The 26,652-nt window shown below is 47.5% G+C and overlaps 11 protein-coding genes across 11 annotated transcripts; 4 read left to right on the plus strand and 7 right to left on the minus strand.

Annotated features, from left to right (window-relative positions):
* Positions 1 to 76: 76 nt before the first annotated feature.
* On the minus strand, positions 77 to 1,123 carry N7503_004538 (short chain dehydrogenase/reductase; the record flags this gene model as incomplete). Its single annotated transcript, XM_057064085.1, has 1 exon — positions 77 to 1,123. The coding sequence occupies one exon, from the start codon at positions 1,121 to 1,123 to the stop codon at positions 77 to 79; it is 1,047 nt and encodes a 348-aa protein (XP_056921828.1).
* Positions 1,124 to 3,497: 2,374 nt separating this feature from the next.
* N7503_004539 (uncharacterized protein) lies at positions 3,498 to 4,224 on the plus strand (the record flags this gene model as incomplete). The annotated part of the gene is made up of 2 exons (XM_057064086.1): positions 3,498 to 3,776; positions 3,841 to 4,224. The coding sequence occupies 2 exons, from the start codon at positions 3,498 to 3,500 to the stop codon at positions 4,222 to 4,224; spliced, it is 663 nt and encodes a 220-aa protein (XP_056921829.1).
* Positions 4,225 to 5,320: 1,096 nt separating this feature from the next.
* N7503_004540 (uncharacterized protein) lies at positions 5,321 to 6,954 on the minus strand (the record flags this gene model as incomplete). Its single annotated transcript, XM_057064087.1, has 2 exons — positions 5,321 to 5,717; positions 5,855 to 6,954. 2 exons carry the CDS (start codon positions 6,952 to 6,954, stop codon positions 5,321 to 5,323), a joined length of 1,497 nt encoding a protein of 498 aa, XP_056921830.1.
* An 822-nt stretch (positions 6,955 to 7,776) lies between these two features.
* Positions 7,777 to 8,058, minus strand: N7503_004541 (uncharacterized protein; the record flags this gene model as incomplete). Its single annotated transcript, XM_057064088.1, has 1 exon — positions 7,777 to 8,058. The coding sequence occupies one exon, from the start codon at positions 8,056 to 8,058 to the stop codon at positions 7,777 to 7,779; it is 282 nt and encodes a 93-aa protein (XP_056921831.1).
* A 39-nt stretch (positions 8,059 to 8,097) lies between these two features.
* On the minus strand, positions 8,098 to 9,189 carry N7503_004542 (uncharacterized protein; the record flags this gene model as incomplete). Its single annotated transcript, XM_057064089.1, has 2 exons — positions 8,098 to 8,837; positions 8,898 to 9,189. 2 exons carry the CDS (start codon positions 9,187 to 9,189, stop codon positions 8,098 to 8,100), a joined length of 1,032 nt encoding a protein of 343 aa, XP_056921832.1.
* A 1,073-nt stretch (positions 9,190 to 10,262) lies between these two features.
* Positions 10,263 to 10,469, minus strand: N7503_004543 (uncharacterized protein; the record flags this gene model as incomplete). The annotated part of the gene is made up of 1 exon (XM_057064090.1): positions 10,263 to 10,469. The coding sequence occupies one exon, from the start codon at positions 10,467 to 10,469 to the stop codon at positions 10,263 to 10,265; it is 207 nt and encodes a 68-aa protein (XP_056921833.1).
* A 1,933-nt stretch (positions 10,470 to 12,402) lies between these two features.
* On the plus strand, positions 12,403 to 14,510 carry N7503_004544 (trypsin-like serine peptidase; the record flags this gene model as incomplete). The annotated part of the gene is made up of 2 exons (XM_057064091.1): positions 12,403 to 12,919; positions 12,997 to 14,510. 2 exons carry the CDS (start codon positions 12,403 to 12,405, stop codon positions 14,508 to 14,510), a joined length of 2,031 nt encoding a protein of 676 aa, XP_056921834.1.
* Positions 14,511 to 15,892: 1,382 nt separating this feature from the next.
* Positions 15,893 to 17,624, plus strand: N7503_004545 (FAD-dependent oxidoreductase; the record flags this gene model as incomplete). The annotated part of the gene is made up of 8 exons (XM_057064092.1): positions 15,893 to 15,944; positions 15,999 to 16,036; positions 16,094 to 16,511; positions 16,566 to 16,639; positions 16,709 to 16,777; positions 16,935 to 17,162; positions 17,215 to 17,302; positions 17,359 to 17,624. The coding sequence occupies 8 exons, from the start codon at positions 15,893 to 15,895 to the stop codon at positions 17,622 to 17,624; spliced, it is 1,233 nt and encodes a 410-aa protein (XP_056921835.1).
* A 661-nt stretch (positions 17,625 to 18,285) lies between these two features.
* On the minus strand, positions 18,286 to 19,996 carry N7503_004546 (uncharacterized protein; the record flags this gene model as incomplete). The annotated part of the gene is made up of 3 exons (XM_057064093.1): positions 18,286 to 18,710; positions 18,763 to 19,053; positions 19,108 to 19,996. The coding sequence occupies 3 exons, from the start codon at positions 19,994 to 19,996 to the stop codon at positions 18,286 to 18,288; spliced, it is 1,605 nt and encodes a 534-aa protein (XP_056921836.1).
* Positions 19,997 to 21,741: 1,745 nt separating this feature from the next.
* On the minus strand, positions 21,742 to 23,678 carry N7503_004547 (uncharacterized protein; the record flags this gene model as incomplete). The annotated part of the gene is made up of 2 exons (XM_057064094.1): positions 21,742 to 23,615; positions 23,672 to 23,678. 2 exons carry the CDS (start codon positions 23,676 to 23,678, stop codon positions 21,742 to 21,744), a joined length of 1,881 nt encoding a protein of 626 aa, XP_056921837.1.
* Positions 23,679 to 24,085: 407 nt separating this feature from the next.
* N7503_004548 (trichothecene efflux pump protein) lies at positions 24,086 to 25,958 on the plus strand (the record flags this gene model as incomplete). The annotated part of the gene is made up of 2 exons (XM_057064095.1): positions 24,086 to 24,271; positions 24,324 to 25,958. 2 exons carry the CDS (start codon positions 24,086 to 24,088, stop codon positions 25,956 to 25,958), a joined length of 1,821 nt encoding a protein of 606 aa, XP_056921838.1.
* Between the last annotated feature and the right edge of the window lie 694 nt (positions 25,959 to 26,652).

Genomic DNA, 26,652 nt, shown 5'->3' on the forward strand with positions numbered 1-26,652 from the left:
CATACTAATCAAAAGCCCAAGGGACATTGCGCCGTAGCCAAAAACACAGTAATGCCACGCTTGTATGCTCAATTGCTCATTTTGAAGTCCACCATTGGCGCACAGGCCAAGTAAATGCACCAGCCATATCATACACCCAACCAGCCCATCCTTTTGCCTTCACAGCAGCATGAACAACGGTGAGCATCCGTTGAGTGAAGATATCTGCCGGGTCCGAGTCATGTATATAGCACTCCCAAACAGCTCCTTCTTTATCGTTTTCATCAAGAGCCTCCAATTCTCCCGTCGAATAATCAAGTTTCAGTTTGGGTCCAGTTACCAGCGAGCGACCAATGCACGCTGTATTTGCAACCAAATATGACGCCGCATCGATAACATCCTCACTTTGCCCAAGTGGCACCCCTGCCAATAGTACCCGAACAGGCATTTGCATGAATGTGGAATCGGTATAGTATGGGCAGATGATATTGACTCGAACACCAGCGCTGATGGGAGCTGTCACGCGTAGACTTCGAAACAACCCAAGCACCCCATGCTTCGAAACGGTATACGGGGCTTGCGTGATTAACGGGTGTAAACTGGCAACAGACCCCATGAGCAGGATATGTCTGTCTCGCCCTGACTCCGAGGCAACCGATTCCTGTTCACAGGGCTTCGAGCCCGGGTTCTTCGGTAGAAAAAACAACGCCAGGTGCACTGTATACATAACACCGGTAAGGTTGACATCCAGTGTCTTGAAACTCGGAGCCGGCGGGCTGGGATCATTCAGATAGTCGACGTGTGGATTTTCGAAGGCCCGAGATTCCACGCTATCATTGATACCGGCATTCGCAACGACGGTATCGATTCCACCATGTGGACTGAACCTCAAAGATTCGCGAAAAAAATTGACCTGGGATGTCCAAGATGTGACGTCTAGCTGGACGAAATGAACATTTTCATTTTGCGAGTCTTGGCGAATTTGCGCCGCGACTTCTTCGCCGGCTGGATTGATGTCGCCGAGTATCACGTTTGCTCCAGCAGCTGCCCAGCGAGCACCGTATCCAGCGCCAAAGCCCGAGGCACCGCCGGTGATAAGTATGGTTTTACCCTTAATGCGAGCTGGGTCATAGCTTATATCCATTTTGATCTGCTTGTGTGGAAAAAGAGGAACGGATTTCGGCGGCCTTGTAATTACAATTGCATTCAAAGTGCAGATGTATCTGGTCACGATTATATTAGGCTGGAGGGAAAAATGTCAGGTACAGGCAGTCGAAGAGGAAGGGAAATATTCCAGCTGGAGGTCGTTGGACAGCTCATGAGCTGAAGGTGGGGGCCGAGACTGGGCGGTAAATCTGTGGTACTGTTAGCCGACTTCCAACTTAAAACAAAGGGAATTCACGATTTTTACCAAGAATTTACATTAATTTCGTAGATCAGACTCTAGGCCGAAATAAGCCAAATAGATCGTGCTTATTGAGCCTCTGGTATCACTGATTTCTTGGCCCCCAAAATAATCGCAACGATCACCAGCTTCTATCTCCTGTCTAAGGCCCTCTAGGGATCATTTATCAAAAGATTCCGCATGCATGCATATGGCTCGTATCGGTATGGACAAGGGTATTGGGCCAATCGGTGCGATTCGGGTTTGTTGGTAATCGCTTGAGCAGGGGTACTACCGCCCCCAACCAATAGTGGTCTGCAGGGTCACCCCAGCAATTCGATGGTTGGGTGGTGAATGCAGGCCTCTTTTGTCACTCTTCGTTTGACAAGCTAATGAACGAAATATAAGTCCAGGCCACGGATGATCTCCGCGATCCACTACTCTCTATTTCTTACTCCATATGTGAATAAGAAGTCTGTGCTACATGGACCACATCTGGACAACAGCGCGATAGGGCCAGTCTACTCATGAGCAGATAAGCAAGGGATAGCTAGTAGTGGATCCTGTTGACTCATTCCTATAATCATTCTGCATCATTTTGAAACACGTTGGAATTAGGACTAGATCATGATTCATCGATTTATACGGACTAGATTGTGCGGAGATCCAAACCATACACAAGATACAGGTTCAGGGTAAAGCAGATCAGATCGGACTAGCCTTATAACCCCATCGCGTCAAAATCATGCTTGTTGGTACAAGAATCGACCCCTTTAGGCTGAATTGGCACAATTCGCATAATGAACCAACAGCCCGACTGTTACTGGGATACCAGGCGGGAACAGTGAGTTCTCTTTGGGTCTGATAAGTCTGATCTTCCGATCTGAAGATTATCCTACCCAAGTTGAAAAGGACTGCAGAGTGAACTCGCAGATAAGATAGCGAATCCACAAGTCTAAGCTTGCTACGTCATACTGTTTGAGTATCAACATGACCGATGACGCGGCCCCTTCTGGGAGCCCTACCACCGCATAATTGCGCCCATTCTTGGCCCCATAGTTCGCCCGCGAATGTAACCGAACACGCCATGGATATTACCATTAATGACAAGATCTACATAATTCTGTAGTACGGAGTATACATGTACCTAATATCATATTTGAGAGCTAGTCTTCGCAGGTAATCATATCCTGTGGAGGTTTTCATTGGTCCAAATGTTCAAGCTGACGCTGCGTGAATGCAGCTGCTGATACCCTACAAAGACTGCATTATGCTCGAGACCTCGTGAGGCTTGAGTACCGGTACATAAGGTGAACTCGGGTCTCTTATACGCCCGGGGGCCATCCTTTTGGTGAGAAGTAATCCTTCACTAATTAAATTAATCCTACCTTCGACCAATCGCAAGCCCCTTTCAAGGTATCCACACCCCCATCTTGCGACATATTAAGAGTCGTGCCCCACAGCGGCCCGCAGGGAGAGAAGCTTAGAAGTCTCTGATCCGATGGTTTTGCGCACGGCTGATCCACTTTCTGAAGAGATTCCACCAACCGACTCGGTGAGCATGTGTGTTCGTACTCTATACATGATGAGACATTCCCGTGGGGCGCCTGGCTGACACTGAAGATACAGTATCTGGCCATATAAGCTACGATTTTTATCACACGCTAAACTGCATCACCATAGTAACTGTAAAGTAAAACATCATTAACAATAAATCTTTGGTTGACACATAGGGGGTTTTTGGTTACTACATAACGGCCTGACTACCATACAAACGGTTTTTGTTCTTGTAGCTTATGGCCAGATACTGTAGATGGAAGATATCTTCCTTCACTTATTACCCCGCCTTGCTCTAAATCCTCCTGCATGCAATTATACTGTGATAGGTTCATCATTTCTTTTAATAGTTCAGAGCGCATAATTAATGAAAAATGATGATTGCAAGAATGGGGCCACTTCTTAGCCCCCAAAATGTACTCGCTCTCGGTTCGAACACAATGAGCAGGATCGCGTTCTGACCCTAGATCTTCTTGTGCTTTATCAATAGAAATCACCCCCCTGCTCGAGGTTCCTTAGTCTTTTCACATGTTATGTCTTGCTTTGACAAGGATCTATCTTCAACATGGCTTCAACAATGTCACCTGTCGATTTGATGCCTAGCGGGATCGAACATGAAAATGGTATCGTCGTGGCTATTACAACAATATTCACCTTCCTCGCAATAGTTGCGGTCATATTGCGATTTATTTCTCGAAAGATATCCATGTCAGTGAAATGGGATGATTGGTTCAGTCTGATCGCCCTCATATTCGCACTTGGATGTTTTATAGTCACACTCCTTGACGCTACTATTGCCCATGGCGGCTATGATATCGAATATTACAGTGCAGCAACACTGGAAAGATACCTCAAAGTAAAGATATTCATCCTATCTCCTAAGGACGCTTATAGTACTAATGGAATTTTGATTTGTCTAGCTAACACTAGCCGAAAACGTATTGTACGCCGCGAGTATCTCCTTCGCAAAAGCAGCAGTCCTTCTCCTCTACCATCGCATCTTCAAAATTCAAAAGTCTTTCCGTGTTGCATCGTGGACTGTTGGCTTCCTGATCGGCGGGTACTTTATCGCCAGCGAATGCTTGTTAATCTTTGCATACAACCCGATTGAAGCGCAATGGAAACCATGGTTGCCAAACTCTGCCAATTTTAATATAATCGCAAGCTGGACAGTCATGAGCAGCATCAACATGGTGGTGGACTTCCTTATTCTCTGTCTCCCGCAGCCGGTTGTGTGGAGGCTTATGATGAGTCGCAAAAAGAAGGTGCTTGTGTCTGGACTCTTTTGCTTTGGTATACTGTGAGTACTGAAGACGATCCTGCGTGCCAAAATTACAAAGGCGAGGCTCACATTAAAACATCCAGTATCTGTATTGCGGACTTGATGCATATCATTTGTATCTTGAAAGTCGACATCAATAACCCCACAGGTATGTCATGGCTCCAATGAAGCGCTTGGCGCTATCGTTAATTGACCCCTTATCACTAACTTGCATTACTCTAAAAGCCACCGAAGGCACCACTGGTATTTGGCAAAATGTCGAATTGAACTTGAGTATCATCGTCACTTGCCTTCCAACATTTCCAAGTCTGATTAGCCACTTGCGTAAAGGCACTCGTAATGCATCGAGGTCTTATGAGAGGTCTGATGATAACGAATATAAAAAGCCGCTACACAACGGTGGCTTCCCTGGCATGGGAAACTCTATAGCATTTTCAAGGGGGTCAGAAAGGGAACAGAACTCGCTAGATAAAGCTTGTCATGGTTCAAGCTACAATATGGATCATGTGGGCCCAGTGTATGTGCAAACAGATGTAAGAGTGAATTGGGATGGAGAATCTCATCACTAGTCAGGGTCGATTGTTTGAATATCTGAATGAAGAAGATGTGAAAGCTAGATGCATGGGTCTTTTATACTATATTCATACAGCGGCGAAAAGCCACCTAATTTGAATTATGTTTTTGACTCATGTACCTTTTTTGAAGCTTCCAAGGTTTTGTTGTCAGTTCCTCGAACAGTTCATATATTCTTTAAGGAATGAGGTATATACTCTTTTGTCATTTCCACCTACTATTTTCGATCAACATATCATTCTCCTACTCGTATCTTCATAACAGTTTGCTGTACGTGTTCAACGTACCGGAAAGTCGATTGCATGGATCAATATCACCCCGACCTTTTCCGGACAAATCTTCCTTTCCCATTTGACCAGTGTGATTCTCCACGGGGTATATCGGTTCCGGTCATCCTCTGGACGTACAAATCCTGATTCCAATACTCCAAACACGTGAATGTTCCTGAAAAAGAGATTGAAACTGGAATTGATGTATATAGACCATAGTAACTTGCTATTAATTATTCCATGTTTGATTTTCAACCGTCCTGGAGTCGCGCACTTTTAAGAACGGCCCCACACGATACTGAGCTGGGTAACTAGCCCATCAGTATACTCGCCGTAAAAGCCCTTCATAGACCAAATGTTTCTACCGGGCTTTGGTGCAGACTCAACCAGTGCAGGGAGATCGCTCGCGTTCTGCTCCTCCGCATCACTCAAGAAACGCACAGTTTCAACATCCAGTGGCCATCCAGGGAGCTGACCCAGGTTATCTGCAGCAAGGATAAACTCAACAGAGTTAATGAACGATGTTTGGGGTACATCTTGGTTGTCACCGATAGGTTTTGTAGTGACAAGCTTTGCCGTCACAATTGGTGAGTTTGCCTCACAGACCCAAGCAGCCTCCTCATCTTTCTGTGGATAAGCACCATAGTGCCAGATGCTAGTGGTAGCGTCGGAGCTTACACATTCCCAGTTGATTAGGTAAACACAAAATTTATTGTCCTATCCATGATACATATTAATCAAGTTCAATCTATTGGATATGTGAGCACTCGATAATATTACTCTGCATTCTGACACTGGATTGCGAGCTACCGCTGATTCTCGGCTCCTGGCAGGGCAGCTGGAGCTCGTCGTGGCTTAGCTTTCTCGCTTTCATGCTTGGTTTCTGCTAAGTTCGAGACCGACAACAACGTAGAAAGCTCAGTCACAGAGAGAAGATCACCAACGCTGGTGCTTCCATCAGGTGATAACATCTGCCCACCCTCTCCAAGATCCCTAATGAGCTTCTCGATTTTGTCGCCGCGTCCACTGGCATTTAGAATATTGCCGATAGCGGCATGAACAGCAATGAGTTCAGGGTTTGGTAGGGCGTGTTGAGGGTCGTAGTTAATGAACGTCATTACGGGAGGGAGCATACGGCTGTAGTAACCAGAAATCCGAGGAAATTTCTTCACTCGGTACCGATTTGGTGTTGGAGTCTCCTCAAGGACAAATCGAAATGCTCCAAATTCCGCATGGCAAAAGGGGGTAAGCATCATCATATTGTCGATGCGGTTGATGTCGCCGAGGGAGAGATTTAGCCGCGCCCTTACGCTTGGGAAGTATCGAAAGATGTTGACCCACACGCAAGATAGATATCTTCTTTCATCATCTGTATAGTATCGTCCCAAAGTGAACGGGATTATATGCGCAGCCTCTAAAGGTCCATCATCATCACTTTCGCGATCCCGGAAGTCTCGATCCCAGCATTGAGTAATGACACACCGGTGACCGTCTCGTTTCAGGCAACTCGCACGAAGCTGGGGCTGGTCGTTCCGAGTCGCAGACTCAATATCCTGTCCATGAAGGTCTTCGATGGAGTATTCTATTGCAAACCGAGGAGAAGGGGTGATGGATGGGGTTTGACCACCTTGAGATAGCATAGGCCTCAATAGGCCGGTATCAAGACTGTCAGCGAGCTGTCGCAGAGCATCATCATCAACGCAGTCATCGACATCATCCGCAAAATGAATTCTTCCGTCTTGCGGCAGGTACTTGAAGGTTGCCGTCAAAAGTTTGAGAGTGTCATCATCATGCTGGCCATCAAGACCTTGGTATCGATTTAGACGCGTCTCAAGAGACGCCTTCGCATCGTAGAAGGTCGTGAACCTGGAGGAGATTGTTGGGCTCAAACTGATGTCGGAATTCGACATAGTGACAGCGATCACGCTGCGACTTCAGTTATTGACGATCAAAAGTATGAGATTAGGATCAACGAACCAGAGTGGGTCGATGGATGAGTTGGGCAAAAGCTGATTGGAGCTGAGGGGTAGCAAGGTGGGTCAATCTGACAGAGCGTGTAATGACAAGGATTATGTATTTCGCCTGACCGCCTCTGTAAGCGGCAAAAGTAAAGTTTGCCGCAAGTACACCTGGCAGAACAAAACACGAAGAATGCACCCGACACTGATAGAACAAACCCTCGACCACCACAAAGGTAAGACTGATGCTCCCTGGCAGATCAAAAATACAAAGAATGCCCATGACACTCTTACAGTATGAAAATTGTAGTGTTGACAAAAGTGCGTTCAAAAATTGTAAATTGAGGGGAGATATGGTACAACTAATTGTTTGGGGCACCGAGTTCGGTAACAAATACTGCACGTACACCGCTCTCATACAGCTCTCGTTCCACGTAATTTCGCAGATTCCGCACACGCACATCTCAGCAGTGAATCGAACAAAACCTCCACCACAACAACAAAGGTAAAAATGATGCTCTCTAGCAAATCAATTGCGGAGAATACTCACGACATTCTGCCAGTACGAAAACTGTCGGTTTGACACCAGTGCGTGGAAGTTCGTATATTGAGGGGATATATGATAAAGCTATGTAGCTAATTGGGGTGCCGAGTCTGGTAACAAATATTGCCCGGCCCAGCCGGACGGGAATTCGGGAGAATTCAGTATGATAACCGTCCCTGTCTCTTGCACAAACACAAAATCAAAAAGAGCAAATGATCCCTATGTAAAACTCACTTCTCTACCGACGAGCGAAGTCCGCCTTCACCAGTTTTGTCCTTCTGTCCGGGCACAGAATCTCTGATATTCATTCCCAGTTTGATCAAGAGCTCCTTGACCTCCTTTTGTGCGTGTAGCCACTTGTCTTCCAGGAATTTATTGAGGGCCTTCAATCCCACAGATTCGTCATGAGCACGGTCGCATTGTGTCTTGAGATCTTCGATTAATTGTGCCTGATCCTGGATGGTGGACATCTGTAGCTCTAACTTGTCCCGTTGCTGCTTGAACATATCCATCTTCTTATTCGCTCGAATCAGTTCGCTCGTCATCAAATTTCATTGGTGTGAATCTCGTATGCTGTAGAACAAATATTGTAAGATTTTCTCTCGCAATTTGGGGAGATCAGCGTTTGCCAGGTCTTGTAAGATCAACTCCTTCAAGGCCTCCAATCGGGCTTCTTGCTTTGGTATTTTATCAGCAAGTTCCGATTCTTCTCGGTCCCATGGCACTCTTCCCAGTAGCTCTGCCATCTTGAACGGATTTTGTGGGTCAACGTCGGCTTCAGAAACAGTGGAGCTCAAGGGCACATTACTGTCTTCATCCTCTTCCTCCCTGTCGTCGTCGCATTTATCCTTCTCTGGGTTGTTCTTGTGGTCACGGTCGTCTGCAATTTTCTTCGATTTTGCGACTTTCCCAGTCTTCGTGTTGGACCGTTTGCGTTTGCGAGTGGGTTTGTGTTTCACAGTTCGAGTAGTGGTCTCGTCATTCTCCTCATCGCCATCCTCCTCATCGCCATTCTCTTCGTCATCTTCACTGTCAGCGTTGCCGGGAGCAGGAGCAGGATTTCCAGGTGCATTGCCAGGAGCAGGAGTAGCGTTTCCTGGAGGAGTATCAGTTCTTTTCAACTGGATTTTGCGGCTCAGCCATGTATCATGACCAGGCTCAGTTGGGTCCACCCGTAGAGTTTGATGATTAGGTGCAACAATCTTTCGGGTCTCCCCGCGAGTAGTGACTTTATGATCCAGGCTGACCATGGTCACCGCTGCACTAGCGACATTCTCCACCAAAACTTCCACTGGATTGATGTGGCCATTGTTGTGTTCCGACCTCCTCATCAAATATCACACGTAAGGACCTCGCATTTTCCCCGTCTTGGCATAGATCTTTTCAAAATCGATCCGAACTGATTTTGCGAACCATGCCAGGGTGTCCAGATCAGAGACGCTGGGTAGATACTGCTTGCGTTCATCCACCGTCAATTCCTGCAAGTGCCTCGGGAGCAGTTTCTTGTCCCTCGCTCTATATTTTGACATGGTGCCATTGAAAACTGGGTCCACCAGGGCTTGCACGTCAACTTTTGCGGGAGTGTCAGGTTCAGAATCAGAAGCAGGCGCAGTCTTCTTCTTCTTGGTCGACCGAGTAGACATGATTGCGACTGAAATGAAAGTGAAAATTAGCCTTGTTGGTTATTTCGTGATAGTTGGGTGCACGTGGTGCTTTTCATTGACCGTGAGTGCTTCTCAGTCGCAGGCACCCGCATAAACAGGCTCGGTTAGGGTAATTCAAGCTCGTTTGCGAAGTGAGAGAATCGAAACCAGGTCCTTATAAGACCGTCGTTACCTCACTTTCCTCTCACTTTTGCGAATGCCCTCAAATTCCCAGATCATGGGCAGGTTAGTAGAATGACACGTACTGATGGTTGAGCCACTCGTAGGGAACAAGTAGAGGGCTTCTTGGACAATCAAAATATGAAGATTTGGTCAGGTGAAAGGTTGCAAAGGAGGAAAAGAATGAAGCAATTCAGGGTATTTATAGTCGACAAAAATCAAGAATGGTCCCATGCAAAAGTTGGTGATACAATCATGAAATTCATAACCGCGTAACCGTACAACTGCAAGCTCATTAAAAACCTCATTTCGCGCTCAATTGGAGTTGTTTTATTTTGCCCCATCCTCCTCCTCTTTCTGCTGTTGTCGAGCCTGCTTGCCTTTTTCGAGCAGTTCTCTGGTCCTCTGCGCTAGCAATCGTGCTTTCGTTCCACATTCTCGGTCCTGGGGACGGACAGTTTCAGGTGCTCAAAATGATGCTTGCCCACTTGCATTTCCGTGTCCACTTCAGTCAGAATTGCCGATGTGTGCTTCTGCAAAACTCGGGATACCCTATATGGGCCCTTCCATCGTGCATCTAAATTCCGCCCATGGATCTGATCCAGCGCCACATCTCGCACCCGTTGCACCAGTGCCCAGTAGCCATTTCAACACCGAGTGATCCTTATACAAAATACTGTCGTATTTTGCTCCTTTGTTAAGCCATCGGCATGCTTCCACACACCTCATTACTGCGAGAGCTCCTTTCTCAGTCCTGTGGTACTTTGACCCTGCCAGAGTTAGAACGAATGACAGATACATCACGACCTGCTCATTTTGATAGTTGACTTTGACGCTTTGGTCCCTGGTTCCGCCTCTTCCAGTTGAAACAGCACACCACCTAACCCCCAATTTCATGCATCTGTGGCCAAATGCTGTTGAAGGTAGGGGTCTCCGCCAACCAGCTTGATACCCGCCAAGATTATTTTGATCAGGTCAAATGCTTTCTGCTGAGGTAGATCCAACACAAAATCCACGACCCGTATTTTGATCTGCCAGGGAGCATCGGCTCTGCCTTTGTGGTGGTGGTCAAGGTTTTGTTCTAGCAGTGTCGGGCGCATTCTTCGTATTTTGATCCGCCAGAGAGGATCAGTTTTACCTTTTTGTTGTGGTGGTAAGGTTTTGTTCTATCAGTGCCATGGCTGCGCCCCTGGTTGGCATCCCGACTCTCCAACTGAATCCGACGCAGCTGAAGGGTGGGAGCAGGAGACACCGGGGGTTCTTTGCCGACCGCTTCCAAAGTCCAGTTTCATAGCTTATTCCAAGCACACTGTTTCATGCTCGTTGTTCCTGCCGTGAAATAGAATGGAATATTTAATTGAGGGAAAAGATTACAGCTTGATTCAACCGAGAAAATTTGATTGAATAGCAAACAAATCGGATACTCTTGATACTTCTCAAGCGATATCCAGTCGACGGGTGCTATGTCTTGTGTCGCGAGAGACCATTCAAAATAGAATTACCCCAATGAGCTAGCCGGGTGATTGACCTGCAGTATGAGATTCTAGACTCTAGCGGAGCGGAATATGGCAATGATTGCCGATTGGTTCGTGGCTTGAAACGGCCCGATCCGTCGGGTGCTTTCTGCCAAACTCGACAATATAATCTTGGAAGGTTCCACAACTGTGGTGGTTGAGGCTGGCTGAGGGCATCCTTGGCCCTAGACTAAGGGTTTCTAAGATGAAAGAAAAAAGGACTGTGGGAAGTGGCGATTTGCTAAGGAGCTGTGCCTTGCATTATCTACTAGTATGTTACCCGAACGCAATTTAGATAACTCGATACACATTGCTATAGTTGTATCCGTCATCATCTCCTCCAGAGCTTAAGCACTCATTAGTATCCTTTCACAAGTCCATTCTGCAAAGTTCGTCAATGGACCATACTAGGCCCAAAACTAATCATCGGCAAAATTGACCGGCAGAATCACCAATATGTTCTGTTCTTTTCTTCACACCCCATGATCAGTAATCCGTGCCCCACCTGATCCTCGGTCTTGTGTTCTTCGTGAAGAATAAACCCCGCAGATGACAGGGCCCAGAGCTGAGCTATTAGCGCCACTGCTATACACACTGCATGGGCTCAAATGTTGACCAGAGCACAAGTGGGCTTATGGCGAAGCTGCCCCGCACGGCGTCGCCGGTTCCTGTACCTGACATATTAGCCCTGATCAAGGCCAAAGTACATGCATATCGCAAGAATGTTTGCTACTAGTAGCTGCTTTTCACAGAGTCCGCTGAGCCAAATATAGTCTTCTGGCGAATTGATTGTTCGGGATTCTTACCGGCGTAAATATCGTATCTTGTCCTCGCCATTAGTTTCCTGTTATCTACGAAGCATTTCCAAGCCTTGGAAAATTTAAGGCTCGGCTTTTTGGTCCGATTTCCTACTGATGAGCTCGTTCATTTGAGTGGACTAAGTTTATATCTCCCTTTCAAACAGGCTAGCCGGGAAAGGTCAGACGTTCTCACCGAACCGGTACAATATGGCTGAATGTGACGAGCTGAGAATGAGACTGGACATATGAGTGTTTTTTTCGAAGCTGGCCAGTTTAGCCGATCAAAGAACCAAGAAGGCACTTGACGGAGACAGGTGCCTAGAGCAAAATAGGTATATAAAGCCCTACTTCTTCACTTCTGGTTCTATTCTCATCAGCACTCAAAAAACCATTCCCACGCAATCTAGCCTGTCTTCAATATCTTTGTTCATAACTTCGTCTGAGCTCAAGATTCACCACAAATGGCAGCTCCTTCTCAATATACTGGCCTAGCCGCCACCTGGACCTTAGAGACAGGAAGGGCTCCCCCCGACTGAGAGTATTATTCTACTCCAAGGTGGGGGAAACCCCGAAGCCGTCTTCCAGCCTGATCACCGGGCCAGGGTTGATCAAACTGATTATAAAGATGGCGGGAAATATCGCTGTGCGTATTATGGCTCGCCATAAATATCGATCATATGAAAGCTAACATTCTACAATCAGCCATCGTCAAATTGGAAATGTCCTACGAGGGTATGCCTCCCGGAGCTGAGATGGCGTCCATGGGTACGGGTTGGCTAATCCGCCCGGACATCCTCGTTACTGCTGGACACTGTGTCTACGACCACGCCGGAAATGATGGGCAAGGATTTGGCCGAGTTAGCATTATGCAGTGCCACATTGGTTACAATGGTCGCGACTCTTTGAAAGACTCGTCTGTGCAGACTCGGTTTGCCAAGAAGATCGTGACCACTGGCGAGTGGATCGACAGCCGAGATAATCGTCATCGCGACGTTGCCTTTGTGCAGCTTGAAGCACCATTCACAGGCAACCTTCGCACTTTTTCATTTGCGCCAACTCCGATGAAGGGAACCGAGATGATCGGTGTTGTTGGATATCCAGGAGATATGCATCTCGAGGATAGCGATGGGATTGATGAGATTGGCGCTCAGATGTATGAGCTATTCCAGGACATCAAGTACAACCTGGAAGATAACGCTCTCAAGATGCTGCAGTACCGCCTGTCTACCTTTGGTGGTAAGTTCATGATTTTCGGATGCTACGACCCCTTTGGTAAGAATAGATGACTGACGAAAACCTTTGGGCAAATTTAGGCCAGTCTGGATCTCCTGTTCTCCGCAAGAAGACCGCTCAGGTGTCTATTGGAGCCCACTGCTACGGTGGAGCTGACAAGAATTCTGCTAGCCCCATCGGAGGTCAGTACGGAAATGACTACAACGCCTACATCTCGGCCTTGACTTCATCTTACCCAATGGTAACATCTATTGCTGGCGTCAACTTTGTCAAGCCCAATGCTCTGTCTACTGCCACAACAAACCCCATTCTCCCAGGTCGTGAAATCCCAACCGATCTCCCTTATCATGCTATCCCGGCCCCAAATGTCATGATTGACGGAGAGGAGGGCTTTTTAGATGCTCTCAAATCTGTCGTTGGGGTTGTTGCTCGGGTAGGAAAAGTCGCTCTCCCAATTGCCTCCCCTCTGCTTGGGCCTCTTGGTGGGCCCCTCTCCGCTGTTGCTGGTGCTGCCCTCTCAGCTGTTGCCAATGCCGCTGGTGCTGAGTCTACTACCGTGAGCATCCCACAAGCAACCCAGGGAGCAACGGAGCGTGCTGTTCTCGCCGAGGCAACACTACAGTCTGTCCTCAGGATCCAAGATTCGGAGCTGACAGAGAAACTCCTCCGCGACATGCAAGTTACTTATTCCGAACTAGCTCCACATGTCACCAACCTTGCCCCCAAGATGACTCCTTTGCTGAAGGATTCCGCACTGAGAATTGCTGTTACCCAGGACTACATGAGGAAGAGTGACAATGTGAAGCTTGGCGCTTTCAGGGGTATCAGAAACGACGCAGAGTCTGTGTCCGCTGTTGATGCGATTCAAGCTCCATTTGTGGAAGGTCTGCTGGAAGCAACCAGACCTGTCGATGGTGAGGAAGGCTTTTTCGACGGACTGGGATCCTTTATTGGTAAGGCCGTGACGAAGGCGGCACCTTTCGCTCTCAAGGGTGCCAAGATCGGCTTGCAGCTTCTGAACAACGCATTGGCACCATCTGGAGAAGAAAGTGTGTCCAAATCCCAGCCTGAGGACAATGATGACCTGATTGCTGCCACCTTGCTCACCAAGCGCGCTGTTATGGCAGAGGCTGCCCTTCGCGCTGTCATGAAGCTTGACAAAAATGACTTTGACCGCGCTTCTCATTCCCAGACGGAGTCACTGTTTGGCGCTGAAGGATTTTTCGACGGTATCAAGTCTATGGTCCAGGTCATTGGCAGTGCTGTATCCAAGGCCGCCCCGAAGGTGATCAGCACTCTTTTGCCAATCGCGGCAGATGCTTTGGGTAAGAAGATTGCGGGATCATCTTCGAAGGCCTATAGTCTCTCGCCATCACCAGCGCTCGTCAGAAAGCAACGATCTTTTGCTGATATCAATGCCGCTTACAATCCCGGTTCTGCTTTGGAGGTGAGTGCCATTGAACACCTTGCCCCTGCCATAGAGAGTTCTGCCATGTCCATTTCCACACCTGTTGCAAACGAATTCAAAGCCGCGAATCTGGATGGTCTCATCACGATTCGCAATCCTGATTTGTACAAAAGACTCCGATCCTAATGTAAGGGGGTGATGGTCTTGTAGAAATTTGACAAAAGCTTGCTAATTTGGCTTGATTTTAGGCCCGTGCTTGAAGGCTTTGGTTAAGCCGTGAGACTTTATGGATATTGTTCACTCGTTTTATTCAAGTCTCCTTGTGTCAATCCTATTCGTGTTTTGTTGCGTGTGTCCAGACTTTTCGCCTTCACTTTTGATGATCGATTGGCTTCGATTTACTTGTGCTTGCTTACCCTTTTCTCAAATGTGGCCCTTGGAATTACTTTGATAAAATCCAAAAATTGACTTGGAATAGTTTCTTTCGCCATCAAGTAACCCATCATGATCAACGAGCCTGGCTTTAAGCTCTTTCTTAGAAGAAACCGCAGCTTCCGAGGTGAGGTTGTAAAGCCATTGGAGAGCAGAATCACCTAGAAAGTACCTTGCAGCAAATACCTATGCCCTGCTGCGTGTTGAATTCAAGTTGCCTCTTTTTTTCTGTCATCGCCTTCGAATTCGATCACAGAAATTGATCGTCAGGATTTACTATAGCAGTCGTCAGTAAGGGAAAGGACAGAGACTGGAACAAGACTTGCGTGTAGTCTATTTCAGCTAACGGCCTTCTTTTTCGGGAGGTGACAAGCATAATGACAGAACAATCCTGGGGTATTGCACCTAGCAGCAGATTAAGATTTCGGCATTGAGGGTTTTGCTATTAAGCTCCGATACTTTCAGACCGAACTTTGAGGTTATGCCTAAATTTGACCTGCAGAAGCGAGACAAAGCGTAAGCGCCGAGTCGACTTCCGTCAAGATGGACATACTTTAGTTTCTTCGGCTAAAGGTTGATAGAGACGAACAGCACGTCATCAAGGGCTTTACTTAAATTGAAGAACACAATCACACGAAATTTACATCTCCTTACTTATACTTGTATACGTTAAGTCATTCAGATCTTGGGAAACAGGTTTTTGGTGTTTTACAAAGAAAGTCAGCAAGGTCTACTCCGAAGTACCCGTGCACAACCTCTGAAAATATCACCGCGGACAATAATTGCTACGGTAAAGGTTCTCCCAACCGTACCATAATACGCTCGTTAAAATTTGCCAAGTTCGCCGTACTCAGCGAAATGTTTTGCGTAGTAGGGGGCTCAAGCTCAAACCATTGGATTTCATTTCTCGAGACAGACCCTGTGGGGCGTAGTGCGTTTGTCCTGCCGATCAATTCTCGTATTCGGACCTTGCTATCCGCGATGAAGCCAGATTGCAATCAGCCCAAGAGACATTGTGTTGTCTACTTTGAAGAGACTGGCTATATCAGAGGCACCGCAGCGTTTTTCGCATTCCATTGCTTTGGTCCGCCCAGTTGTTCCACGCTCGTAAACCAACCACATAAAGCCTTTAGAAAATGACCATAACCATTCCTAGTCATGACTTTCACGTCATTATTGTGGGAGCTGGTACGTGAGCTACAGCAGAAGATATTTGCGCCGTTTATAATTAACGCCGTGTAGGGGCCACGGGGCTTCTCATTGCACAAGGGCTGAAACAGGTAGGTTGGCCTCAAGAACCATATATACACATGCCATGACTAAAATGTGACTACAAGGCCGGAATCTCCGCTACTGTTTTCGAAAAGTACCCGGAAGAAGAATATGAAGAGAGGTCGGGTAAATGGACTATGGCTCTTCACTGGTCTATTCAGCACATCGAAGCCTGTCTTCCTCCTAAGATCTTCGAGCAACTGAAGTCTGCAGAGACCAACCCATGGGAAGAACAAGACCCCACTGAAGCTGGCAGCATTCCTGTGGTTAATGGTCGCACAGGCGAGTTGCTGGCGAGGGTTCCTATGCCGCACCCGAAGCGGATTGTGAGGGGGAAGCTGCGCGAATTGTTTAGAAAAGACATTGACGTCCAGTTTGAACACGTCTTGAGTGATCTTCAAATTGATAAAGAGGGTGTCACTGCCATCTTTAACAAAGGCGGAAAAACAGTTAAAGGGGCCGTGCTCATAGGTACCGACGGAGGTAAGCTGTTCTCGATTGACAAGTGTTGCCCGTTGTACTTGATCCCGAATTTAGCAAGAAGTGCGGTTAGAGATCACCTCGTCGATAGAAAGACTGGACAACTTGATAAAGCGAATATCATGATTTTGGTAAGAATTATTGCTTCACTCACGGCGGAAAGGTAGGCTGTACATACTAGTATGATTAATACAAAGCAGAACGCCTATCCAACATTCACCGAAAAGCAAGCCTTATTTATCCGGAGCAAGGGCCACCCCATTGCGCAGGTGATTCCTCTTCATTCGTTTCGTTTTGATTCTTCTGCTTCGTCTTTTCATCACTTTGGAATGTCTTTAACTGACGTTCTCTTGTCCTTCCAAGCTGAGCCCTCATCCCTACCAGAATACGAATATATTTTCTACTAGTCTGTTCTAAAGACACAAGTGCAAGACAATATTTGCTAACCCGACCGTAGTGGCCGACATTGTGGATGTTAAGAAGCCCGAGACTTGGGTTTTTCAGTTCACTCTGTCAATTTGGACAGATGAAGCTCCGCCCACTTCTGATGAGGAAAGAAGGCACCTTTTTAGGTCTTACCTGTCCACATACTGTGAGCCATATCGATCAGTAGCGGCTTGGTTGGCGGAAGATATCTATATCAATGGAGAAAGTGTGAGTAATATTTCCTGAAAGCTACGACACTTTACTAACGGAAGGTTCTAAGTTCCATTATTGGGGGAACATAGCGCCATGGGATAACTACGCTGGCAAGGTCACTCTGGCTGGTGATGCTGCTCACCCGATGGTGCCATGTAAGTATTTTGGTCGTTGTGAAACCACCACGTAGCCTCACTTACAAAATTAACAGTCCGTGCACAAGGCTTGAACAACGCCATGGAGGACGCAAGGCTCTACGTCGAGGCCATCAAAGCCGTGGTGCTCAAGAATGAGAGCCTGAAATGCAGCATCGACGTCTACGATGACTCCGCTTTCAAGCGAGGCAAAGCAGATATTGAACTCTCGAACGATCAGATGTTTGCTTATCACCACTGGGACCGTGTTATGGACGGACCTTTGATGAAGGGGGGGTACATGAAACCAAGCGAGCATCAAGTACTCCCTCAGGCTGATTGATTTGGTAGTAGGAATTGGAGTTACTACTGCAATGTGGTGGAAGAAACACTGTGTTTGTAGGCTTCCATATCCTCTAGGAACTCTCGTGTTGGCAAAATCTATGAAAGAGTCCACGCATATCTATTTGAAGCGAATTGTTCCCCGTGTCAACAAAAATCCCCTCGTATTAAAAGTTCGAAGTACACGACACAAAAGCAAAGGAGTTTAGCGGCCTGTCTCCTTCAGCAATGGCTGCAATTCATCGTACGCAATTGCATTAGTCTCATTCGATCAGCAAGTTTAAATACTAACCAGCATAATCCCAGATGCCGCCTACGACGCAGCCGAATGCTGCTTACACCAGATTTCTGGGATTTACAATAGGCGATAGTGTGTTTATGTTGATCAGATTGAAGTGAAAGGGAGAAACTTGGGATGAATTAAGTATTTTCCTCTCTATCTACTTTACTGTATCATATGGGCTAAGCACTCCAAGGTGCCTCCTGGAGTTGGAACTGGCGTTTACGACTCGAAACAGAACAAGTCTCATTGAGCTCTATTACTAGATAGTCTGCAGGGGCAGGCGTCGCAGTCAGATTATTGGGCGGTTATCTGCATCGTGTTATGGGATCACTCTAGGGGCACTTGACGCATGGTAGTCCGTTTGGGAAAGTGTCTCTGCTTACACATACTTGTCTTGGTCGACACGACCCAGTTCAATAATGCCGATATCCTTGGAGATAGTCTGGTGTGCCTTGTCCTTGTTATCGGCACCGACGCCTTTATTGTGGTGATCACCGATCGCAAGGGTGTTGTGGTCGACCTCAATTTGGTATATTGCGACCTCGTCTGTGTCACCGAAGATTGCTGCAATCTCTTCCAATGGAAGACCCTTCGTGTTGGGGAAGAGGAACCACATGACGATAGTGCCGATTGTTCCGGGAACGATGAGTACCAAGTAGAATTTCCAGCCGATGGTGATGAACGCAACAGGGGCAGATTGCAAGAGGATGATGTTCATCAAAGCGTTTGTCGCACAACCGAGGCAGATGCCCTTTGCGCGCAAATGTGTAGGAAATAGTTCACCGAGGTATGAGAATTGGGTACCTTAGCATTATCAGGTTTGGTCTTACTTTAGACCTGGAAAAAGAGATCTCACCATCTAAGAAGAAGCTAAAGAAAACTTGGAAGACAAACAGCATCGCAACGCCAGCCTTCAACGCAGCAGTATTAGTTGAGGGGACATATACTGCGACAATAGCGGCTTCGGCCGCCAGACAGATCATGCAGCCTGCCATACCAAACGCCATATACTTTTGTCGGGGGAAACGGTCCACTGCGAACATGGCAAGAAAATTCATCCCAAGTCCCAAGGTAATCCAGGCGCCGGGGTAAATGAGCTGCTTCGACTCGCTATATTGTAGTGTCTGATAGAAAGTTGGTCCATAATCTGAGGTATGTCAGCAGAAAGAACAACGAGAAGTTCCAGCAGTACAGTACTTACTGTTGATGACGAGAACACCCGAGCATTGGATGATGCCACAAGTTCCAATTGCAAGCAAAGCCCGTTTGCGGTAAGAAGCCTTTTTGATGATATGAATCCACGAGCTGTCAAGGGCTCGGTCGATCAGGATTTGCTTCTGGATCTGGTAAAACTCTGATCGAGCATAGATGCTGTCTGGGTCACTCTTGTCGGAATGAAGCTTATCGAGGATTAATTTGGCCTCCTCCACGCGCCCCTTCATGACGAAATAACGTGGGGACTCTGGGATCCAGTAGAGACCAGCTAGCAAGCATAGAGGGAAGAACACCTGAATGGCGAAGGGAACCCGCCACTGCCTGCCATGTGGGTCATTCCAGTAATAGCAGCCAACGCCAACCCAAGTCGCGGTAGTATATCCAGTAACCACGAGCACAGCATGAATGTCAACTAAGGCGCCGCGAATTTTAGACGGCACGACTTCGTTCATCCAGATCGGGACTGCCGCCAGGATCATGAAACTACCAGCGCCGGAGATGAATCGGAAGAAGATGAATTCCCCAATGTTGGTGCTTCCTGCCATGAAGGCTCCAGAGATAATGATTAAAATTGCAGAGATTGTGATAGCAGCTTTCCTTCCATACTTGTCAGCAACGATTGGGAGAGAAAGCGTGCCGATTACGCCACCCGCCTGGTAGAGACCGTTCATAGTGGCCTCCAGGTCTGCTGCATCTGGTCGCATGTCAAGGGCGAAGTATTCGAGGAATGATGGCTGGCCTAGAGTGATACCAATGACAGAAGCAGAGTACCCAAAACTCAGAGAACCCAAGCCAACAAAAATAAGTATAAGGACGTTGAAAACATTGATCGTCTGCCTTGTGACACCGGTGCCGGTCTGTGAATGTTGAGCCATAACCATCAGGTGGAGTTTTTCAAGAATTTTCAAGAAAGTGGTGAGCAGGGAAGAATACAATATATGGATATCCTACCGGATTAATCAATGAGAAGAGGTTACCGAGGTCTGGAAAGTGGTCACTGGTCGAGGACCTGGTGGTAACTATAAAGCTATGCCCAGGTGGGGAATCAGTACCTAGACCGCGGCAAAACCGTAAGATAACTTGCGGACATCTTTTTACTAACCGCACTAGCATGATCTCGCTAATTTACCTTATTATAGGCCGTTATATGATGTTCATGTTGCTGACTTGTTCCTCTTCTTAATTTAAATATATATGTTCTGGTCATAACAGTCTGTCCTACATTTTGACACTATTCCTGCGCGAAATTAATAGAAATATCAATATATCTTAGTGGAAGTTATACATAATTCCGAATATAAGTTTTCGATTGAATTCGGAGGTTAGAGGTAGTAAGAGATAGTAGTTGCAAATGAATCTGTTATCATTGGTTAATTTTTTGTGGAGATATATATAAAGTACTGGAGGAAGCCAGTGTATATTTTTATGAAGCAAGCCAAAACCACAAGAATCTACCTATGATACTCTAAACCTATCGAAAAGAGTATCAGGAGATAGTTCGATGCCTCGTTAATATATCCCTACCTAATCTTTGATTCCTGTACTCCTATAGTAATTAATTACAATTGAATACTCAAAGAATGCTAGCAAAACTGTATAATCTATGCAGTCATATGTAGGCCACGAGTCTAGTTATATTTCTAGATTTAATAATAACCGCGGTTAATAAGAACCGTATTGCGGTTGCGGTCAGTGCCGCGGCCTAGGAATCAGGTTGTGCGTGGGTTTAGGCTAAAACAGTGTATAGTGGGTTATTAAAAGTTTGCGCACATTAGCGATTTCCCCGCAAAACTTAACTTTTATTGAAGTACAATTCTTCGAAATAAGCTCTTTATCTCCTAGAACTGCATGGAATACTTTATTATAATAGATAATAACACTTTATGTATAATACCTTGGTTAAGACGGAAAAGTAATAAAAAAAGTCGCTTATTTATATGTAGAATTAATTTCTATACATAAGCTTACAATAATAGTGCACTTGACTTGACAAGGAAATTATGAACTTAATCCATAGTAATCAAGGGATATATATACCCTTTTCTGGACTCTGACCATGGGATGAATATATAAAGATCAAAATAGTGAAGTTAAAGTGTTTAGATTTGGAGTGAGTTTTGCGGGGAAATGGCAAATGCGCGCAGACCTACGGTTATATCCTGTCACTAGGATTGCGGGAACCCCGTTTATTCGGAGACGTCATCTCCAGACCTAAGGTACCCGAGGTGGAGGTACAGGAAACCTCGGGAGTAAACTCCGCACTTGATCCAGATATACCAGAATCATAGATAGGCAGAGATGCCGAAACGAGTTAACATTTGAGAGTCTCCAATAGCTGGAAACAAGTACCTTTCATGCCAAGGTAATGAACTTTAACAGGAGGCCCGACTGGAAAGTCTTTAACGCCGAAGAAAGACAAAAATGGCGATCACCACACCCAGTGCTTCAGCTGCTTGAGGGGAGGCTCAAAGTACAACACCAAGGTCCCAACACCACAGCGGAAGCGACCATAGAGTCACTCGGGTGGTGCAATTGTCCCTGGCGAGCTGTGCGTAATCACTGTTCCATTCCTGGCGTGCTCTAGCAGATGCTCCAGATCTCTCTTCCAGATCATCTGGTCTCATAGTCGCGCACTCCGATTCTTCAATCGCTCCCAATCGTTTTCCACGAATGGCACATACTCCGTTCCCCCGATCGGCAGCCACCACATCTTATCATCACCCATCTTACTCGGATCCGCTCCGTCCGCTCTCATCCGTCCCTTCTGCAACTTCATCGTCCCAGTATACTCCAGATTTGCGACCACCCTAATGAAAATCGGTACGGCATACCTCGGTAGTGTCCCAATAAGGTATGTAGCGAGACCCTTCCAGTCAACTTGATCCAAGTCCACGCCTTCCGCGAGGACAACCGCCGCACAGCCAGCTCGCCCATCGCTGTGCGGGACACTCACACCGTAGATATTTGTCTCAGCAAACTGTGGGAACTTGCCGACAATGTCAGAGACCTCGCTCGTGCTGACGTTCTCGCTCTTCCATCTGAACGTATCGCCAAGACGATCGACGAAGTAGACGCATCCGTCAGGGTCTTGCCGCTGCATATCCCCAGATCTGAACCAGAGATCGCCCTTCTTGAACACATTGCTAATCTTCCGTTTTTCGCTGGCAGGTTTGTCGCGGAAGTATCCTTGAAAGAGTGCGTCTGGTTGAGCTGGGTCGAGTTTATGCAGTACTTCTCCAGCTTCGCCGAGTTTGCATGGAATCGCGAAGCCAGTGTCATCGCGAAGAATATCTTCGGTGACGACGTCGACTTTTACCCGCACTTCTTTCTCGGCATTATACCAGTTCCATAATAGCCCTCGTCGACCAATTGCGTTTGCGCCGAAGGGGCCTCGGTTGTGATTGAAGCTCTTACCAAGACCGTCCGTCGCGGCGTACAGCTCGTTGATGACGGGGATATTGAAGCGTTCTCGGAACACTTCCCAGACGTCCGGACGCATGCCGTTGCCCCATGCCATTTGCACCTTGTGTTTTCGTTCAAGGGGATGGATTGGCGCGTTCACTAGGTAGCGGCAGAGTTCGCCGACATACTGAATTATCGTTGCGTTGTTAGAGGAGACTTCTAGCCAGAACGTCTTGTGGCTAAATTTCCGACCGAGGATAATGGTGCTCCCAGCGTGGATTGATGGTGTGACGCAGAGGCCGTGTGCGGCGCCGTGGTACAGGGGTAGACAAGTGTACATGCGCGATTTGCCGGCCCTCAATTGTAAGTACTCGGCTACGCTGCGGCCAGTGCTAATTTCGCGGGACGTCCAAATTTTGGTTGCTTTGGGGAGGCCGGTTGTGCCGGATGTGTAGATCAATGCGCGCAATGAGGCTGGGTCGAGGCCTTTGCGGCGGTCTTCGCGAGTCGTTGTTGTATTGGAGAGGGCCTCAATGGTGCTGCGGGAGTAGTAGATTGGTTGGCAGGGGATGGCGAAGGATTTGAGCTCTTCTTCTGCTGGGGCGACGAGCTGACGTACGTCCTCGTCGCAGATTAGGTAACAGGACTCGCAGAGCTTGACGCAGTGTACTAGGGGCTGGAGGGTAAGGTTGCAGTTAATGAATGCTGGGACGGCTCCAATGGCATCGATGCCGAACCATAGCAAGAGGTATTCAGGGCTGTTTCCGCCGTTGATGGCGACAACTTCATTCTTCTCGATGCCCAGATCGTTCATCAGCCAATTACCCACCCGTTGGAGGTCTGCGAAGAACTGCTTATATGTCCATGTTCGACCTTCGAAGATAAGGAATATGGTGTTGGCGTTCTTGCCAGTGGCCTGGTCCTCGAGAACATGGTAAGTGAGTTGTCTGTCTTCTCTCACGACTTTGCTGATGTAGGAGACCGGTTTTTCTCGATCAAAGGAGCCTGATGTCAGATCATGGTGAATCAGAAATTTGGCATCGAGGTAAGCTGCGGCAACAGCAGTGCCCGCGATGGCGGCGGCAAGGGGGACTAGGTGACAGGGTCAGTTATATTATTCACTGTTCTCAGGGGCCTCAAGTACATACACGCCATGCTGGTAACGTTGAGCAAAATGTCTGTGATGGTTATTGCGTTCCTTCACTCTTATGAATCCACGCGCTCCGTATGGTTTCCACAACGTTGGCCGAGGTAATATGGACCTCGGCCACGTTCTAGCCTATTCGTAAGGTACCTCATTCAGTCCCAACCTTACTACTATTTATTCATACCTGAACTGCCCGAGGCCATCCAGTATAGTAACCAAGGTTTCAAATTCCGTCTATTAAAGGACCCTCAGCCTCGGACGAAAGCTATGCTCGAGCCTTTGGGGTCTTTCGGCTTCAACCCTAACGCTTCGCTTGAACACTAATAGACCTCTACACCATACTGGAATTGAAAAGTTGCCGTCGCTTTAATTCTTTCTTCATGAACAGGTGATCAAGTTTAAATCTATCTTCACCATGACCGCCGCCGCCAATCTCACTCATCCTGTGAAGACAAACCTGGCAGAGCATGCCGAGACGGTCCCAGACGACCCTACAACCCTGGAGAAACTGCATTACGTCCCGACAGCAGGCACTGAAAACTTTCAGCCAGAGACCGATGTGAAATATGTTGTGACCTTCAAGACCTGGGTCGTTATCTTTGTAAGCTACTTCCATAAAGTGACTCGGCCGACCAAAGAGGTGACCTTTCTAGATGCTCACTGTGACCGGTTCTGTGTCTTACTGGTCCGTCCCATGTCTTGCCGGAATCCAGAATCAGATCGCAGCCGAACTGGGCGATGCTTCTCAGGGTACATGGATCACTGCCGTGTATAACCTTGGTGCTGTCGTCGCTTTCTTGGTCTGCGGTCCCAATTCTGATCTCTTTGGCCGGCGCTGGTTCATCATCTTTGGTAACGTCCTCGTCGTAGTCGGGGGTATTGTGGGTGCCTCAGCCAAGTCCAACTCTGCCCTCATTGCAGCTATGGCTATCATCGGCTTCGGTGGCGGTAACTGCCAGTTGACGGCATTTGCGCTCCCGGAGCTCCTTCCTAATAAGTGGCGGCCTGCAGCAGTCGTTCTTGTCGACAGTATCAACTACGTGGACGTTATCATTGGACCCGTGGCTGGCCGCTATGCCATCGCTCATGGCGCTTGGCGTTGGCTTCTGTACGGAATGTCCATTGTCATGGGCTGCTCATGCATCGGTATTGCAGCGTTATACTTCCCGCCCAAGCATCCTCGGGGCGTTCCGTGGCGGCAAGGTATGCGAGAACTGGATTACGTGGGAGCGATAGCTTTCACTGCAGCGGCGAATCTCATCCTGGCTGGCATCGTCTATGCCTCCTATACCTCTGCCTCCAGCCCTATGGTTGTCGCTTGCTTAGCGGTCGGCTTCGCTATGCTTATCTTCTTCGCTTGCTGGGAGACATTTGCACCGCTGAATCAGCCGCTAACTCCATCCCGCATCTTCCGTCGGAATTATGGACGCACTTTTACTGCCCCTTTCATCGCAAGCATGATGGTGTCGATGTTCTACCTTGGTACCCTCACTATCTGGGACACCATGGTTGATGTCTTTTTTACCACGTCTACTTCGGGGAACAAGGATTTGAAGTTATCCCTAGTTCAAGGCTTTGGCGTGTTGGTCGGCGCATTGGGCCTGGCTGGTCCCGGACATTGGATCAAATATTGGAAGTGGCAGATGTTTGGTTCCGTCATGGTCGCCACTGTTTTTGGTAGCCTTTTAGCCCTCGGGAACCCCTCTCAACAAGGCATTTGTATCGCATTTACCTTTCTTTCTGCAGTGGGATACGGTTGGGGTCAATACCTCTCCATCGCTTATATCCAGTTTGGAGCCGACCAGGTCGATTTGGGAATCGTTGGTGGTCTCGGGCAAGTCTTATATTGGCTTCTCTATCCTTTCCATGCTGACTGCTTTGTTAGGGGTGTTGCTCGGTTCGCAGGCGGTGCCATCTCGCAGACCGTCTACATCACTATCCTATCTAACGTAGTCAGTTCTAATGTCATCACCAAAGTTACTCGTGCCGCCATCGCTGCAGGTGCTTCGGTGCAGACCGCCCAACAGGTCCTTGCTGCTCTGCCCCTCGGGTCAGCAGCTATCATGAAGGTTCCCGGTATCACTACGGGCATCGCTCAAGCAGCCGACGCGGCTTACGTGGATTCATATGTTGTGGGTCTCAAGACTGTCGCGTTGGTTTCCATTGCATTTGGTGTCGTGGGCATGATTGCCTGTCTCTGCCTGGAGGACATTGAACCTAAGATGACCAAGAGAATTGAGGTCTTCCTGGAGAATGATGTCAACGCCGAGAAGAACAAATTCCATTGAAACTTTCTAGAATAAATGAGGTGATCGTTCTAGGCTCCGACCCCCCGCACGCGAGGAGTCACGTGTTGATAATGGACGGGCTTTATGTCGAGCGAATTTAACTCTACTTACTTCCGGCACATTCGTGATATATATCAAATACGTGCCAGCGCATGCGCTAGTGGCGAATCGGAGGTCAGAGGAGACTCAAGCACATGGGCATATGACTACGGTATACAAGTATGCAGAAAGGAATGACTAACAGAGCAGTCTCTGATTTATGACTTGTATGGACGAAAAGAACAAGAGGAAGAAGTGATGGTCAGTCTACAAGGTCCGGTCACCTGACGTCTAACAGTACTGTCTTAAAGAGTTACCCTTTGTGTATCCGCGTGAAAGGGAACCTCATCTGAATGATCGTCGTAAGGTGGTACCGCAATTTCAAAAAACGACTATCCCAGGCCATTCATGTCCACGAATCCAGCACCAGGAATTAGGTTGCCTATGGATTGGGGGCCACCTTCGACAAGCGCGAATAAGAACGCGTAAGTAGATGATCGTTTAGTACCATCAATGCACATAGATTGCTCATAAAAAGCAAAGACCCCTGTCTAGACTTCGGCTTCGCAGCTCAAAAGGCCTGGAGCTGGGGAACAAAGCTTATATCCGAGTCTCTGATACTCCGGAATTGCCGACTTCCGGCTCTTAGCGGCAT

Source organism: Penicillium pulvis (assembly GCF_028828015.1).
Source record: "Penicillium pulvis strain IBT 33274 chromosome Unknown contig_23_segment0_segment0, whole genome shotgun sequence".
Taxonomy (NCBI): Eukaryota; Fungi; Ascomycota; class Eurotiomycetes; order Eurotiales; family Aspergillaceae; genus Penicillium; species Penicillium pulvis.